Source organism: Scyliorhinus canicula, chromosome 6 (assembly GCF_902713615.1).
Source record: "Scyliorhinus canicula chromosome 6, sScyCan1.1, whole genome shotgun sequence".
NCBI lineage: Eukaryota > Metazoa > Chordata > Chondrichthyes > Carcharhiniformes > Scyliorhinidae > Scyliorhinus > Scyliorhinus canicula.
The window spans coordinates 172,820,522-172,839,453 of record NC_052151.1 but is presented as its reverse complement, the minus strand read 5'-3'; the positions used below and the strand labels follow the sequence as shown (position 1 = coordinate 172,839,453).

Sequence of the window (18,932 nt, the reverse complement as noted above, 5' to 3'; positions counted from 1 at the left end):
GACAAAATTCCATTTGCCTTCCTAATTACTTGTTGCACCTGCAGACCAACCTTCTGTGACTCATGCACAAGTACACCCAGGTCCCTGTGCATAGCAGCATGCTGCAGCTTTTTACCATTTAAGTAATAATCCGTTCTATTGTTACTCCTACCAAAATGCACAACTTCACACTTATTGACATTATACTCCATCTGCCAGACCTTTGCCCACTCACTCAATGTGTCAATGTTCCTCTAAGGTTTTACAGTCCTCAGTACACTTTGCTCTGCCACACACCTTTGTCATTTGCAAACTTGGATACCTTACACGTAGTTCCCAATTCCAAATCGTCTATATAAATTTTAAATAATTGTGGTCCCAACACCGATCCCTGAGGCACACCACTCGTCACTGATTGCCAGCCAGAATAGCACTCATTTATTCCCACTCTTTGTTTCCTGTTAGATAACCAATCCTCTATCCATGCTAGGACTCTACCCTTAACACCATGCATCCTTATCTTATGCAGCAGCCTCTTGTGCGGTACCTTGTCAAAGGCCTTTTGAAAATCTAGGTACACCACATCCACTGGGTCCCCTTTGTCTACCTTGCTCGAAATGTCTTCATAGAATTCCAAGAGACTCGTCAAGCATGACCTGCCCTTCATGAATCCATGCTGCGTCCGTTCAATGGGACAATTTCTATCGAGGTGCCCTCCTATCTTTTTCTTGATAATAGACTTAAGCATCTTCCCCACGACAGAGGTTAAGCTCTATAATTCCCCATCTTTTGTCTACTTCCCTTTTTAAACAGTGGCGTCACATTTGCTGTTTTCCAATCCTCTGGGACTGCCCCAGTGTTCAGCGAATTTTGGAAAATTACCGCCAGTGCATCTGCTATTACTCCAGCCATCTCTTTCAGTACCCTGGGATGCATTCCATCAGGGCCAGGAGACTTATCTATCCTGAGCTCCATTAGCTTGCCCAACACTTGCTCTTTCGTGATAGTAATGATTTCCAGGTCCTCACCTACCTTCTTCTCTCGGTCAATTGCTGGCATGTTATTAGTGTCCTCCACTGTGAAGACCGATACAAAATATTTGTTCAATGCCTCCGCCATTTCATCATATCCCATAACTAAATGACCACTCTCATCCTCTAACGGACCAATGTTTACTTTAGCCACACTTTTTAGTTTTATATAATTATAAAAAATTTTGCTATCTGTCCTTATATTCTGTGCCAGTTTTTTTTCGTGTTCTATCTTACTTTTCTTTATGGCTCTTTTCGTGGCTTTCTGCTGACCTTTAATGTTTTCCCAATCTTCTAGTTTCCCGTTGATCTTGGCCACTTTGTAAGCCTTCTCTTTCAATTTGACAGCCTCATGTATCTCCTTAGACACCCATGGTAGATTACTTCTTTTCTTACAATTCTTCCTTCTCACTGGAATATACTTTTGTTGAGCACTATGAAAGATTTCTTTGAAAGTACTCCACTGCTCCTCAACTGTCCTACCATAAAATATTTGTTTCCAGTATACTTTAGCGAGGTCCTTCCTCATTCTATCGTAGTCCCCTTTGTTCAAGCATAGGACCCTGGTATTGGATTCTATCATCACACTCTCCATCTGCATACTAAATTCAACCATGCTGTGATCACTCCTCCCAAGAGGATCCCTAACGATGACGTCATTAATTATTCCTGCCTCATTACACAGGACCAGATCTAGGATAGCTTGCTCTCTCGTCGGTTCCATTACATATTGTTCCAGAAAACTATCCCGGATACATTCAACAAACTCCTCTTCAAGGCTACCCTGACCGAGCTGATTTGACCAATCTATATGCAGATTAAAATTTCCCATGATAACTGCTGTACCCTTTTCACAGGCATTAGTTATCTCTTCATTTACTGCCCGTCCCAGTGTGATGCTATTATTTGGTGGCTTATAGACTACGCCTATCAGTGTCTTTTTCTTCTTAGAATTTCGAATTTCTACTCAAATGGATTCAACCTCATTCTCCACAGAACCTATATCATCCCTCAATGCCACCCTGATGTCGTCCTTGATTATTAGTGCTACTCCACCTCCCTTACATACCTGTCTATCCCTCCGAAACGTCTGGTACCCCTGGATATTTAACTCCCAGTCGTGACCATCGTGCAACCATGTCTCCGCAATGGCTATCAAGTCATATTCATTCGCGATGATTCGTGCCGTTAATTCATCAACTTTGTTACGAATGCTACGAGCATTCAGGTAAAGTGCCTTAATGCTGACTTTCTTATCATTATTAGAGAAATTGGACATCATGAGATGTCCTAAGTTATCCTTCCTTTTTGCTTCATTCCTAGTCTGCCTTGAACTTAAACCCACCTGCACACATGCTAACCTGCTGCTTATCCTTCCATTTAACTCCCTACTCCCTGTCGCTTTCCCTTTCCCTTCCCCCCGACTCCAAAGTTTAAAGTCCTACTGACCACCCTATTTATCCTTTTCGCTAGAACACTGGTTCCAGATCGGTTCAGGTGGAGACTGTCCCAACGGTACAGATCCCCCGGTTCCAAAACTGGTGCCAATGCCCCATGAAGTGGAATCCCTCTTTCCCACACCAATCCCTTAGCCACATGTTTACTTCCCTAACTTTCTTATCCCTATGCCAATTAGCACATGGCTCGGGCAGTAATCCGGAGATTATGACCCTCGAGGACCTGTTCTTCAATTTCCTTCCTAGTGCTTGATAATCCCCAAACAGGTCCTCCACCGTAGCCTTGCCTATGTTGTTAGTCCCAACGTGGACCACAACAACTGGATCCTCCCCCTCCCGCTCCAGTATCCTTTCAAGCCGGTCGGAGATGTCCCGCACCCTGGCACCGGGCATGCAACACACCATGCGGGACACCAAGAATCTCATACCTGTTGGGCAAGGTCAAGGGCTGAGGCTCCTGCACTCCGAATCCCCCTACCTGCCTCACTTACAATCACACCCTGTTTTTCCTGAACACTTACTGAATTTGAATTACATAATCTCCCAGGTGTGACTGCCTCCTGAAACAAAGTGTCCAGGTAACTCTCCCCCTCACGGATGTGCCGCAGAGTTTGACGCTCAGGCTCCAGATCATCAATTCTGATCTGGAGTTCTTCCAGCGACCAACACTTGCTGCAGATGTGGTCACTGCCGTTCACAATGGGGTCAGCCAGCTCCCACATCATACAGCTACAACACATCACCTGTCCAGCCATCTCTACTTATTTAATTTTTTTTAATTTTTTTTTTTATAAATTTAGATTACCCAATTATTTTTTCCAATTAAGGGGCAATTTAGCGTGGCCAATCCACCTACTCTGCACATTTTTGGGTTGTGGGGGCGAAACCCACGCAGACACGGGGAGAACGTGCAAACTCCACACGGACAGTGACCCAGAGCCGGGATCGAACCTGGGACCTAGGCGCCGTGAGGCGGTTGTGCTAACCACTAGGCCACCGTGCTGCCCATTCTACTTATTTAATTATGATGTGGAGATGCCGGCGTTGGACTGGGGTGAGCACAGTAAGAAGTCTTACAACACCAGGTTAAAGTCCAACAGGTTTGTTTCAAACACGAGCTTTCGGAGCACGGCTCCTTCTTCAGGTGAATGGAAAGGCTTGTTCCAGAAATGTTTATATAGACACAGTCAGAGATGCCCCGGAATGCGAGCACCTGCAGGCAATCAAATCATCAAAGATGCAGAGAGAGAGGTAACTCCAGGTTAAAGAGGTGTGAATTGTCCCAAGCCAGTTCAGTCGGTAGGCCTCTGCAAGTCCAGGCTTGTTGGTGGGGGCCGAATGTAATGCGACATGAATCCCAGATCCCGGGATCTGGGATTCATGTCGCATTACATTCGGCCCCCACCAACAAGCCTGGACTTGCAGAGGCCTACCGACTGAACTGGCTTGGGACAATTCACACCTCTTTAACCTGGAGTTACCTCTCTCTCTGCATCTTTGATGATTTGATTGCCTGCAGGTGCTCGCATTCCGGGGCATCTCTGACTGTGTCTATATAAACATTTCTGGAACAAGCCTTTCCATTCACCTGAAGAAGGAGCCGTGCTCCGAAAGCTCGTGTTTGAAACAAACCTGTTGGACTTTAACCTGGTGTTGTAAGACTTCTTACTTATTTAATTAACATTTACAAATTTATGTTAAATAATTTCTAGTACTTCTCTGCTAAATAAAAGCTTAATTCAACTACTATAATACTCAATAATAAACTTATACCAAGTAAGAGTAAAAAAACTTTACCTTATCAAATTGATTAGAGGAGGAGGGTGAGTGGGAGACACTACACGTGTAGTATCTCGGGTTTAGCCGCCGCCCAAATATATAGGATCATTTACCTACCCGGCAACCCTCCTGGTCTACGTCACCTCCGCTGGCAACCTTCAAGAGTTATTAAAACTATTCCAACCCCACAACACATGTGGTGGCAAGCAGTAAAAAGGTGGTACCTGAAATATCTCTACCTCTACTGGAGAGTATCAAGACAGTCGCAGGCCTAAGTCAGGCCAGGCCAAAGTGGGACAAGAGATTAGCTCAATTTCAGATCGCACCAGGTCCCATAGCGAAGGCAGACTGTGAACGGGTCAGTACACTTGTGTATGCAATGGGCGTCTGTGCAGGCGACATTTTAGTTAACTTGGGGACCGATGAGGGAAAAGCCACATACATCAGCCACATATACCAAAGTCATTGATGTATTGGAGACATAATTCAATCTCTGCGAGAACACCATCGTGAAATGCACAAAGTTCAATAAGTATACCCAGAATCACGGTGAAAGCATCAACGCATTTATTAATATGTATTTATTAATTAACAGAAGACAGAGTATGATCATCTGAAAGAGGGAACTAATTCACGACAGGATAGTTGTTGGAGTAGCGGAAGATGTAATATCAGATAGTTTTCAGTGCAGAGGTGGCTTGACGCTGGCAAAGTAGCGGAAGATGTAATATCAGATAGTTTTCAGTGCAGAGGTGGCTTGATGCTGGCAAAGTAGCGGAAGATGTAATATCAGATAGTTTTCAGTGCAGAGGTGGCTTGATGCTGGCAAAGTAGCGGAAGATGTAATATCAGATAGTTTTCAGTGCAGAGGTGGCTTGACGCTGGCAAAGTAGCGGAAGATGTCATATCAGATAGTTTTCAGTGCAGAGGTGGCTTGATGCTGGCAAAGGCATTTCTTCTAAAGTCATCAAGCCAGAATCAGGATGCAAAACTAATAGGTTGTCAGAGGACAGAGCGAGAAAGACAGCCCAAATTCCAAAGTAACAAATACAGTTGCATTCGTCAGATGTAAAAAAGCGAAAGTAGAGAGAAGACGTGACGAGTGGCATGAAAATCATTTAAAGTCGGTTGCCCAGACTAACCATTGCTGGTGGAGAGAAAGGCACGAGCGCAGGATTTGTCCCACCAAAGACGCACAATGTCACTGATTCAAAAAGATGAGGCATTTTCAGGCAGTATGTCGAAGGTGGAGAAATTGGCACATTTGAAACAACAGCCATGTAGCTGAGGATTCACAAGATATTACAGATTCCCTTCTTCGGAGAGATTTTTTAAAAATAAGTTGGAACTATTGGAGTGCAGAGATCCTGGTAGAAGGTTACAGAACACACTTTAAGTTAGATACTGAAGCAGACGTTTCTGTTTTTTTCACATGCTGAACCATGGTTAATCAAGAGAGTACTTCAACCATCCTAAAAAAGGCAGCATGGTGGCACAGTGGTTAGCATTGCTGCCTACGGCGCTGAGGACCCGGGTTTGAATCCCGGCCTTGGGTCACTGTCTGTGTGGAGCTTGCACATTCTCCCCGTGTGTGCATGGGTTTCACCACCACAACCCACAAAGATGTGCAGGATAGGTGGATTGGCCATGCTAAATTGCCCCTTAATTGGAAAAAATTGGGCACTCTAAATTTATTTTTTAAAAACCATCCTGAAAAATGGAAAATAATTACTGAACGACTGTATGTAATTCAAGATCAGAGTTGCTCACTTTTAAGTAGAAAGACATGTATGGAATTGAATCCAGTTCACAGAATAGCTGGAATAAAAAATGGTGAAGGTCAACCAGGAGACTTCAGAGCAGAATTTGCAAAGTTCTTTCCAGCATTGGGAGAGCTGATAAATAGCATGTGTTATGACAGTAAGCCTAGAAGTGAAACCAATATGCTGGGTGTACACCCAGAAAGATCTCACAACCTTCACTTCCAACTGGAAAGCAGGAGATTGGCTCAATGGCAAGCCAATGGGTCATTTCACCCTTAAAAGAGCCAATGAGTAGGTGCTCAGGGATAGTGCCAGTTCTGTAACCAAACAGTACATAGGAATATGTTTTGGTCCCACACAACTCAGTAAAGCTTCAAAAAGAATTAATCCAATGGTATCAGTAGATGAGAGTTTAGCTCAATTAGGGAGGAGCTCAATAATCTCTACATTTGTTGCCAATAGCGGATTTTGGCAAATACCATATCACAACCTTCATCGCACCATTTGGAAAATTCAGTTTTAACAGGTTACCCTTTGGAATTAATCAGCACCAGAGATCTTTCAAAGAACAAAGTCAAATCTTTGAAAGGGTTTACACAGAAATGTTTGTCCCATGGATGACATGTTGCTACATGGGTTCACATGAGCCAAGCATGACACACGGGTGAGAGCAGTGCCAAGACGATCACAAGAGGCAGGATGGACGCTCAACATAAGTGTGTATTTTCACAGCCAAGAATCTGTTCTTTTGGTCACATCTGTTCTTTTGAGTGCATCAGGAACAGAGATTGATCCATTGAAGACCAGAGTTGGAAAAGAATTTAAGCTCCAAGGAACATCACAGAGCTACAATGGTTCATGAGAATGGTGAATCCAGTGGCAAAATCTCTTTATAAACTTAACATAGCTCAAGGAGCCACTGTGCCAGTTGTTACGCCAGCAAAACTCATTCAGATGTTAGTACATCATTATCTGGAATGACTGACAATAAAAACAGCAGGATTGGATACAGTGCTTTTCCAGGAACAAAGATGGAAAGAGCAGAACAGTCAATTACCCATCACGTTCATTAACAGTTACAGATAAAAGATATGAAATAATCAAAAAGGAAGCAGTAACAGCTACTTGGGCATGCAATAAATTCACTGAGTAGTCTATAGCCACCTAAGATGGACACTGGGCTAAGAAAATGGAGAACTGCTAAGACTGTAGGGAGAAAACAGTCTTAGCCAGGACAAGCAGTCTGCAAAGGCTAATTAGCATTCTGCACATATCGAAACTAGTTTATGGCCAGGTGAAAGATCTCAACCAAAGGTGTAAATAGCAAAACGCTTTGCATAGTAATGAGGCAATCCAGATCTGGGCACACACAATAGCAACATTTGGGTTTGAATGGATACTTTGAGTGGACGCCCAGACGAAACGGCACCAGAAGTATCCATCACAAAAGACCCTAGAGACCGCCCCACCCATCGAGAAGAGACCCTCAGATTGGGGGGTTTGTAAGACATCGATTGGGAAATGACCCAATCGATACATGGCAGGTAAAGGCCCGCCCCGAAAAGGCACGGACATTGGGGGACCTATAAAGGTAGGCCCCGCACATGGTTCTGTCTGTTGTGCTCCGGCTCCGTTGCTGTTTTGCTCCGGCCTCGCTGTTTTTGTGCTCCGGCTTGGACTGCTGCTTTGACTCCAGCCCAGATCTGCTGTTGTATCCTGACTCCAATTCCAGCCGTTGATCCTGTCTTCCATCACCAGCCGTTGAGCACCAGCCATCGTTCAGTAAGTACCAAACGACGCTCGCTACGTGAACCCGGCATTGCTTATACATTATTCGACTATTAGCGAACAGAAGATGCAGCCCAGGAAGGAACAAAGGCCTTGTCCCCTGACCTTGCTGGTTCCTACTTAGATAAGTATTTAGTCATTTAATAGTAGAAATAAGTATTAGTCTTTAGCATGTGCATGCGTATTTATTATATTTGTATAATAAATATTAATCGTTTGAACTTACTAATCGGTGTATAGTTTTATTACTTTGAACCTGACCTTGAAATACTTGTGAGATGTCTAAATACGGCACCTGGCGACTCCGAGCTGAAAATACACACACAGAGCTGTAGCAGTGTTAAGCACACGGCCTTTAAACGGAGGCGTGTTAATACACTCCAATAAACGCGTAATACACTCAAGTAAAACGTGCAACAAGTCTTAGGGTTTTACATTATGATAGAAACACACCATAAACCTGCAGTTCCAGGACTGAATTCAAAAGAGCTTGCAGCGCTACCATCAAGAAGGTTTAAATTAAAATTGATGCGGTTCGATATTCATTCAATACATATTCAAGGGAAACACATCACTGCAGACGCATTGAAAGAGAGGAATTCAGAAAAATGCAATACCGTATTTGTGGACGAAGTTGAGGAGTTTGACAATCCAGCCACATTACTGGAAACTAGACAGGGAATTAATTAAATCAACGAGACACAGGTATCATAATAATATAATCTTTATTGTCACAAGTAGACTTACATTAACACTAGAATGAAGTTACTGTGAAAATCCCCTAGTCACCACATTCCGGCGCCTGTTGGGGACACAGAGGGAGAATTCAGAATGTCCAATTCACCTAACAGCGCGTCTTTTGGGACTTGAGGGAGGAACCCAAAGGAAACCCACGTAGACAGGAAGAACGTGAAGACTCCGCACAGACAAGCCAGGAATCAAACTAGGACCCTGGCGCTGTGAAGCAACAGAGCTAACCACTGTGCTGCCCACAATCAGATGAGGAATGAAAGATGACCAGTGAGTTTTGCATTGAAGGATGGCCAAAATATATACCACATAGTCCTGCCTTGAGACCATATTTCAAGCAGAGGGTACATCAGTCAGTGCTCAATCATTTACTGGAGTACGATGATCAAAGAATGGTAATTCCAAGAGCATTCAAACTTGAAATTTTACAGCGCCTGGATCAAGGTCATATTACCAATATGGAGCCGGAGCATGGTAATTGGTTTGGTGACCGGGTTTCTCAACATTATTGGAAGAAATTATATCCAGGTGTATCATCTGTACAATTCACAAATCGGAATCAAAAGAATCACTGTCATCCTTTTTTTCTCCAAGGCCATGGGGACAACCAGGAATGGATTTATTTGAGCATAAAGGCATAACATTGGTAATAGTGGTAGATTGCCGGGACCTGTTTGTGGCCAACACATAAATAAGTAAGTAGCTGGGAGCCAGGGTTAAATAGCCAGGAAAAGATAGAAAGTGGAAAGCGAGGGAGTCCAAAGGTTGCGATTTTTTGGAGTGTCGGAAGACCCGGGAGTCCAGGGGGCAAGAGAGGCTGAGGTTTTGGCTCTGCGTCCCTGGCAGCCCGGAGACAGACCTGATTGACGTGGAGGGACACGGCACCCCCAAAATCGGGATACGAGTTAGTGACATGGGCGGGTTTCTCAGGCCTGAGAAGATCAAGTTCGCCCTGAGAGGATCGATGCTAGGGTTTGCCCGGCTGTTTATCAATTTCTTTGAGGAAAATTAAGCTGTCAGCAGGAGGTGGAAGGGGGGAGGTCGGTAAAAGGAAAGAGGGAGGCATGGTGGGGATGGTAGAGTGGGAAATAGTTAGTAGGAAAGGGGAATTGTGTATGTAAGCCATGTTGGCTGGGTTTGGTTGTTGGCTGGGTGGGTGTTAATTATTTTGTTGTTTTTCCTCTTGAAAACTGTTAAAATGATATATGCCTTAATAAAAATATTTCTGTAGAGAGGTTTGAGAAAAGGTGGAGAATGTTTGTGACCATCTTTGAGGAGCTGTTTGTCTCGGGGTGGGGAGCGGGTAAAAAAGGGAGACAAAATTGTACAGACTATATAGTTGATTGCTGCGAAGTATGTTTCCCAGAGTGTTTATTTGTTGTAACCTGTTTTGATACATGTTTGTAATAAAATCATTTTTTTTTAAAGAAAAGGGTGGATTTTCAATTAGTGCTGCTGAGTCATAGATCTTCTTCACCTTTGAAGAATCGATTGGCTCTATGCGTTACTCATGAGAAGAAGGTTGCAGACACAGATTCCTACCCTTCCGCCTACATTGGTGTCAGAGATCAAAGAGACAGACTTAGATAAACTATGCAAAGAAGATAAAGCTTATTAAAGTAAACAGATAAAACAGGAAAACAGCTTTGCATCCGAACCAATTGAGATTTGGAGAATAGTGGAGAAATCACCACACCCGAGATCTTACTGTTCCCTATTCTAGAATAATAATCTTTATTGTCACAAGTAGGCTTACGTTAACACTGCAATGAAGTTACTGTGAAAAGCCCCTACTCGCCACATTCCGGCGCCTGTTCGGGTAAACAGAGGGAGAGTTCAGAATGTCCAAATTACCTAACAGCAAGTCTTTCGGGACTTATGGGTGGAAACCGGAGCACCCGGAGGAAACCCACGCAGACATGGGGAGAAAATGCAGACTCCGCACAAACAGTGACCTAAGACAGCAATCGAACCTGGGACCCTGGCGCGGTGAAGCAATCGTGCTAACCACTGTGCTACTGTGCAGTCCATACCGGTGGAGATTTGACCACATCATATTTCAGGCACCCAGTTTAGTATATTCACTTGCAAGGCAAGAATAACAGCGAATGCACCTTAGCCGTTTCTTCAATTCTACCGTACCAAACTGCCTTAATGTCAACTTCAGAAGAGCACTCCTTACTGCACCAGTGGAGCATGTTATTTGATTTTGTTTTCTCATTTTGCTTCACTTTTGCTGAGACTCAGTCAAAACCAAATCAGCGCTACCCCAACTCATTACACATCAAATCATTAAGATCAGCAGAGAAAAGTTAATTGTGCTCACCCATTACCTCAGAATCTGCCAATTAAATTTTTCTGAAGATAACTATTAGTTAAATAGACTTTGACTTGGCACTGACAAGCGCACAAGGGTGTGGTATACAAATATACAAGTCACGCCATGGAAAATGATGGAGAATACATGGAGAATACAAACTGTCTTCCTTGCTCCACGTGAAGAACAACAATTTACGACACTGGCTTCTAAGACGCGAGAGGTTAATTGCCAAAGTACCAACAGATTCTGGTCACAGTGCAGGAGAATTGTTGTAAATTTATTAAGCGCAATACTGCAGCATGCATGTCTGTACTAATCTTTGGATGTCTGAAATCTTGTTCTTTGAGTCAGCTCATTTCCCTGTTTTGTTCACACAAGGTGACGTTGTCAAATGACCCTGTTGTGCTTGCGTGACGCATCAATATATCCTGAAGCTAGATATACTTTGATAAATGGAAACCATACAGCAGCAGTGCTTTGCAAGGGCCACAGAAATCCAGAAAAGGCCATTTATTTTGCTGGGTACCATATTGACAATTCCTTTTCTTAAAGAATTAAAACAGTACACTTGAAAATACAATATTACCGCTTCATAAAGGTATTGTTTGCTGGTGTAGAACAGTCCACCAGTCTATCAATTGGATAATTCAATCGATTCTTATGACTCATCAATAGATTTCCTTTATTTGCAATTTCCCAGCAATTGTCACCATCAAAAAAAAACACAGACCTACACCTCATTACCCAGCTGGCAATGGTTACTCCAACACAAAGGATGTCAGCACCACTGAAAAGGCAGTCATTAGAGAAATAACGATCAGAGAAGTCGTATGCTCATAAAATCATCTGCGTCACTGCCTGAACCAACAAGTTAGCATGCCTTCCCAAACCCTGCACTACCAAATAATGTTGAGATTAATGTCCGCTAGTCCGGTGGATGTCAAATGTCGGCTGAAGTACTGAATTAAAATTTCCTCTGTGACTATAGGCTGTAACAACTTAGTTACCAGGAAAGGCATAGCATCGTATAATACTCAAGGAGGCTGTTAAACAAATCATGTGATTTATAAAGGTTTGCCATCACCTCCATGCTTTTTGTACACGCCTCTCACATGCTTTAACAGCCTCATCAACACGGCCTACCATTCTCAAGGCGTCATGCACTTGAACCCCAACTCTCTGATCCTGCAACCACTTCACTATTTAGTTTACATGAACTGTCCTCATTTTCCCTACAATACTTCTCTGCATTACATTGCTTTTGCCATATGTCTGCTCATGTCTCATGAAGTCTGCTACGATCCTCCTCGCTGATTCTTATGTTTGCAGGCTTCGGGTCATCTGTGAGCTTCAAAATTATGCCCTATACCAGGTCACTGATAATGAAAGGGTCACCAGAACAAATATTGATCACTGGGGTTGCCACTGTACACCTCCCTCCAGATTGATAAACAGCCGTTCAACATTATTCCTTGCTCCCTGTCTCTTAAATGCAATCCCAGATCCACACTGCCCCTTTAATCTATTATCTGGCACTTTATCAAATACATACAAGCATATGAATTAGGAGCAGGAGTAGGCAATCCGGCGCCTTCGAGCCTGCTCCGCCATCCCGTAAGATCATGGCTGATCTGTTTATGGCCTAAACATCACATTTCACCTAGCCCCGAGAAGATTCTGGACTAACAATGGAGTTGTTCCCTCTGCTTAAAAACATTCAATAACTTTGCCTCCAGTGGCCTCTGGGGAAGAGAGTTCCAAAGATTCATTACCCTCAGAAAACGTTCCCCTGCTCGCCCTCTAAAAAGGGAGAACCGTTATTTTTAAACTGTGTCACCTTGTTCCAGTCACTCCCCCAAACAGAAACATCCTTTCAGTGTCTACCTTGCCAAGTCACTTCAGGAGTGTATATGTTTCAATAAGAAAACCTCTCACTCTTCTAAACTCCAAAGGATACAGGCACCACACGCCTAACCTTTCCTCATAAGTTAAGCCTCCTATCCCAGGTGTCAAACCTTATAAAAGTTCCTTTGCCCATCAACTACACTACTGTCAACAATTCTTTGTTATTAATTGGAAGAACTGAAGTATGCCGGATACTATTTTCTTGCAACAAATCCATGTTGGCTGTTGCTTGATATCATGTGTTTTTCCAAGTTAAACTAAATTTGACCCGGATTATGGTCTTGGAGGTTGCCCAATCACCCACACTACTGGTCCATAGTTACCAGTGGTGTGCCATTTGTATTTCTCCAGTCTGCTGGTACCACTCTAGTATGAATGAAAATCGCTTATTGTCACAAGTAGCCTTGAAATGAAGTTAATGTGAAAGCCCCCCGTCGCCACATTCCGGCGCCTGTTCAGGGAGGTTGGTACGGGAATCAAAGGAGAATTGAAGAACTGTGGCCATAGTGGCCAATATTTTTACACTTACTTCCCTCAACAACTTAGATTTTAGACTTCGATTTATTGTCACGTTACCAAGGTATAGTGAAAAGTATTGCTCTGTGTACCGTCTAGGCAGATCGTTACATGCATGAAAAAACATAGGACATGATAAATGCACAATGTAAATACATGACATGGACACCAGATGAAGCATACGCAGTATAGGGCTAACAACTGTCGAGACTTTGAGTGAAGAGATCAGGTCAGTCCATAAGAGGGTCATTCAGGAGTCTGGTATCAGCGGGGAAGAAGCTGTTCGTGTGTGGCACCCTTTCTGGACTAGATGTCTTTTCTACTTTGAGCACTGCCAACATCTCCTCTTGATCTATTTATACCCTATGCAATGGTTCTATCCTCTCATCTTGTGTTGCGGCATTAGCACAATCCTCCTCTATAGAGAAGACAGGACAAATGTCCATTCAATCCCTCAGGCATGTCCCTTGCCTTCCACAGGAATATTTTTGGTTTTGGTCTCTTATCTGCCCAACCATTTATTTCAAAAGGAAAAAATATTTGCATTTTGTGACTACTTCCAGTTAATTTCTTTTCATTATTTTGCATTGCATGGAGGTAGCATACAGTTGTAGCAATAACATTTCTAAGAAATAAATTACAACTGCAAATTTATTTGACTGTTTTTAAACTTAAGAGTCAAGAAACTGCACTGTGAACACAATCAAACTTACTTTCCAATATTTTCAGGAAGCGCCTGTAGTGAGATATCATTCAGGGAGAGGCATGTCAAGTTCCGCAACTCAGGAAAGCTTTCAGGCAACCTGCAGACAGATCATCGAGAGTCACTAGATTGTTCTATACACATCGACTGTCCGTAGATTTGGGTATCGAGCCTCAATACACCTCACCTACATAATGTATAATAAGACTTAAATCTGTACACACATTATCCATCCCCAAAACCTTACTTCCTGATGTCACATTTGTCAACACTTGGGTTAACACATTCCATCATAAATATAATTGCCCGCGTTGTAATGGAAACCTGTCACGCTATCAGTACATCCTCCCGCTAGTGGGTGCCAGCATATATCCTCAGATTTGCATTTCACAGCTCTTCAGACTACTGCAGGGAAAATGGTGTGTCAAATGTCTCCCAAACTGATGTAACATTTGTTATTTAAAAGGATTAAAAAACGTAAAGTAAAATATTCTAAAAAGGGCATAATTAATCATAGAATTTACAGTGCAGAAGGAGGCCATTCGGCCCATCGAGTCTGCACCAGCTCTTGGAAAGAGCACACTACCCAAGGTCAACACCCCCCATCCCAATAACCCAGTAACCCAACACTAAGGGCAACTTTGGACACTAAGGGCAATTTATCATGGCCAATCCACCTAACCTGCACATCTTTCAATGATGGACACTGAATGGCATCTGGTGGTTCAAATGGTCCCCACCCTCAGCCATCATTCCTCTGAGGATTATAACTTGGTTTTGATTACTTAACTCCATAGGCACAAACTCACCGAGGAAGTTTAACTAGCACACAGAAGAAAAATCATTTTCTTCTATTTGTTTGGCTTCATCATAAGTGAGCACATACCAGATCGTCACAAAATGATCGGACTCATCTCAGAAATCTTAAAGACATCCAGAGACACCAAAACCTCATCAACAATGCAACAAGACATGAACTTACTTCAGTACTCCAAATAAGTAAATTACAGCATCATGCAGTGTAATTTCTCTGCAACATATATATTTTACCTTACGAACTGATTAATTAATAGCATCTCATCAATGAGTTACCTGTATGCAAAATACTTTACTCCTCACAATAGTTTGATGTTGTGTTTAATAAAATTGCTAAGTAGTTTGAATCTGTCATGAATAAAATGGTGAAAGTCATGATGAGTATGCCAAGAAATTGAAATCCAGATGGAACCACAGAACGGATTTGGGGGGGGGGGGGGTTTAATCTGTGATTTCAAAGGCTGATTTCATTAATCATTAGCAGAGATGACGCTCAAACCAGACACGAACTGGGTTAAATATTCCTGGTTATTAAGGATTCAGAAACAATAAGAGAAGGCAACCATGAAGGAGCACAGCGGCACTGATTGAGGATGCCGCTACAGTTATAAATAACTCGATCCATTTGGCTCAGGTTCGGAAACGGAGAGGTTGCAGTGATATGGTCGCGTCTTTTTCTTCTGGAGCTCAAAAGAGAGTTAGAAGGAGTTAGACAAGCAAATCGGTTAGCAAATTTCAACAGTGGGTAACTAAAATATATTGGTGATGAGACATTAATTATCAAATATAGACTGGGAAAAGTCATAGTGCAGAGGATGTGTACTGGAAAATGTCCTCTATCAATATATCTCTAGTCTAATCCCAGGAATAAAAACAGAAAATGTGGGAAATAATCGCAGGTCAGGTAGCATCTGTGGAGAGAGTTTCAAGTTAGTGACCCAGCGTCAGAAATCAAGAACTCGTCTCTGATGAAAATCATCAGTCTGAAACTTTAACTCTGTTTCACTTTCCACAGATACTCCCTGACCTGATATGGATTTCCAGCATTTTCTGATTTTAGTTCATAATTGATTTGATTTATTGTCACTATATTGAAGTATAATGAAAAGTATTTATTTGCAGCCGAGGGAACGTACACAGTACATACATAGTAGACAAAAAGAATAAACAGCAGACAACGTTGACAAATGGCACATCGACAAACAGTGATTGGTTACAGTGCGGAACAAGGGGCCAAACAAAACAAATACATGAGCAAGAGCAGCATAGGGTGTAGTGAAAAGTGTTCTTACAGGGAACAGATCAGCCCAAGGGGGTCTTCAAGGAGTCTTGTAGCTGTGGGGAAGAAGCTGTTCCCGTGTCTGGATGTGCGGGTCTTCAGACTTGTGCCTGATGGAAGGGTCTGGAAGAAGGCATTGCCTGGGTGGGAGGGGTCTCTGATAATGTTGGCTGCCTTCCTGAGGCAGCGGGAGGTGTATACAGTATCTGCAGCGTGTTGCTTCACAGCCCCAGGGTTCCGGGCTCAATTCCCAGCTTGGGTCACTGTCTGTGCAGAGTCTGCACGTTCTCCTCATATCTGCATGGATTTCCTCCGGATACTCCGGTTTCCTCCCGCAAGTCCCGAAAGACATGCTTGTTACGTGAACTGGACATTCTGAATTCTCCCACCGTGTACCCGAACAGGCGCCGGAGCGTGCCGACTAGGGGATTTTCAGAGTAACTTCATTGCAGTGTTAATGTAGGCCGACTTGTGACACTAATCAAGATTATGATTATTGTTACCTGCAATTTTGGTCTCCCCATTTAAGACCATAAGACCATAAGACATAGGAGTGGAAGTAAGGCCATTCGGCCCATCGAGTCCACTCCACCATTCAATCATGGTTGATTTCAACTCCATTTACCCGCTCTCTCCCCATAGCCCTTAATTCCTCGAGAAATCAAGAATTTATCAATTTCTGTCTTAAAGACACTCAATGTCCCGGCCTCCACCGCCCTCTGTGGCAATGAATTCCACAGACCTACCACTCTCTGGCTGAAGAAATTTCTCCTCATCTCTGTTCTAAAGTGACTCCCTTTTATTCTAAGGCTGTGCCCCCGCGTCCTAGTCTCCCCTGCTAATGGAAACAACTTCCCTACGTCCATCCTATCCAAGCCATTCATTATCTTGTACGTTTCTATTAGATCTCCCCTCAACCTCCTAAACTCCAATGAATATAATCCCGCGATCCTCAGACGTTCATCGTATGTTAGGCCTACCATTCCTGGGATCATCCGTGTGAATCTTCGCTGGACCCGCTCCAGTGCCAGTATGTCCTTCCTGAGGTATGGGGCCCAAAATTGCTCACAGTATTCTAAATGGGGCCTAACTAGTGCTTTATAAAGCCTCAGAAGTACACATTGAAGGGCATTTAAGGGGGTCATGAATCTCTACCCCAGAGGTTGTTTGTGGCTGCTCCATCACTGAATACATTTAAGGCTGAGATAGACAGATTTTTGGTCTCTCAGGAATCAAGGGATATGGGGAACGGGTGGGAAAGTGGCGTGAAAATCCAAGAGCAACCATGATAGTATTGAATGGCAGAGCAGGCTCAACAGGCCATATGATCTACTCCAGCTCCAAGCCTTCCGTTCTTGTATAGTCCAATCCTAATTGCCCTTGAGACGGTGATGGTGTGAATAGGAGTGGCTTGTTTGACCATTTCAGTGGGCAGTTTATAGTCAACCACATTGTTATGGGTCTGGAGCCACATAAAAGCCAGGATGGATATAGGTGGCAGATTTCCTTCATTAAATGACATCAGTGAATCAGATATTTTCTTTGTGACAATCCAGTTGAAAAACTGAAAATGGGAGGCAAAGAGAAGTTAAAGAAAAAAGGTTGGCAGGCAATATTAATTTGAACCCCAAAACATTTCATAAACATGTGAAGTGCAAGCAGTTAGCAAATGAAAAAGTTAGATCTATTAAGGATCCCAAGGGAAATATTCCAACAGACTGCAAGTTGTTAATGTTATTCAAAAATAGGGCAGAGAGTTAAACCAGGAAACCACAGATCAGACAGCCTAACTTCAGTGGTAAGGAAGTTATTGGCAAATATCAGCAGCAAACGTTTATTTGGAAAATCCCAAATTAATCAAGGACAGCCAGTATGGATTTGGAAAGGGAAATAACATCGAGTTAGCGTCATTAATTCTTTGATGAGGCAATCTATAGTTGATCCAGGTAGTGCACATATGAACTTTTGTAAGGCATTCAACAAAGTGCCAGAAAAGAGGCTAATTAAGGAGGTGGTGGCCCATGGAATAAAGGAGAAAGTGGCTCAGCCACAGTTAGCAAAGGGTGGTGTTGCATGAATGTTTTTCTGAGTAGGAGGTACGTTGCAGTGGGGTTCCTCCAAGAAGAATCAGATTTAGGAAAATTATAAAGGTTGTAGATGTACAAAACTTCGTAAAATGTCTGCAGTGATGAGGATGGTTATAGTCTTCAGGAAGACCGCAGACAGAATGGCAAAATGGGCACACGTGACAGATGATATTAAATGCGGGGAAGAGAAGTGGTATGACTTGGAATACTATAAACAGCAAATGTTTTGAAATGTAAGTGAACAAATACACCTTGGTGTCCATATACACAAATCCTTAAAAGTACCTGGGAAGCTGATCAGGTGGTGGGTAACTTGGGTTAACAAACAGAGGAATAAGATACAAAAGCAAATAAATCTTGCTGGAATTTTATAATTACTAGGCCTCAGCTGGAATATTGTAGATAATTCGGCTCATCACAGTTGAGCAAAGATGTAAAAATATTGGAGTTGGTGGCGAGGGGGTTCAGCAGATGTTACCATAGATGCGCACCTTGAGTTACGAGAAGAGTTTGGAAAAGTTAAGAGTGTTCACCTTAAAAAAGGTTATGATGTTAACTAATGGAAAATTTCAAGATGATGAGAGATTTTGATACAGTAAAAAGCGAAAAACTTCCCTCCGGCATGTGGGTCAATAACAGAGTTCATAGATTTAAAACTGTTGCAAAACGTCTAGAGGGGTGATCAATTTTTTTTTTTAACTCATGGTGGTCGGAATCTGCAACTCTTTACCTTAAGGGATGATGGAAGCTGACTCATCA

At 42.9% G+C, this 18,932-nt stretch overlaps 1 protein-coding gene across 3 annotated transcripts in view; it reads right to left on the bottom strand.

Moving 5' to 3' along the window:
• The window catches only part of lrrc1 (leucine rich repeat containing 1), a 281,388-nt gene that overhangs the window by 172,872 nt on the left and 89,584 nt on the right, over positions 1-18,932 (bottom strand). For all 3 annotated transcript variants that reach the window (XM_038800456.1, XM_038800454.1, XM_038800457.1), the window contains exon 4: positions 14,002-14,091. In XM_038800456.1, the coding sequence (XP_038656384.1) occupies positions 14,002-14,091 (90 nt within the window). The remainder of the gene's footprint in view (positions 1-14,001; positions 14,092-18,932) is intronic.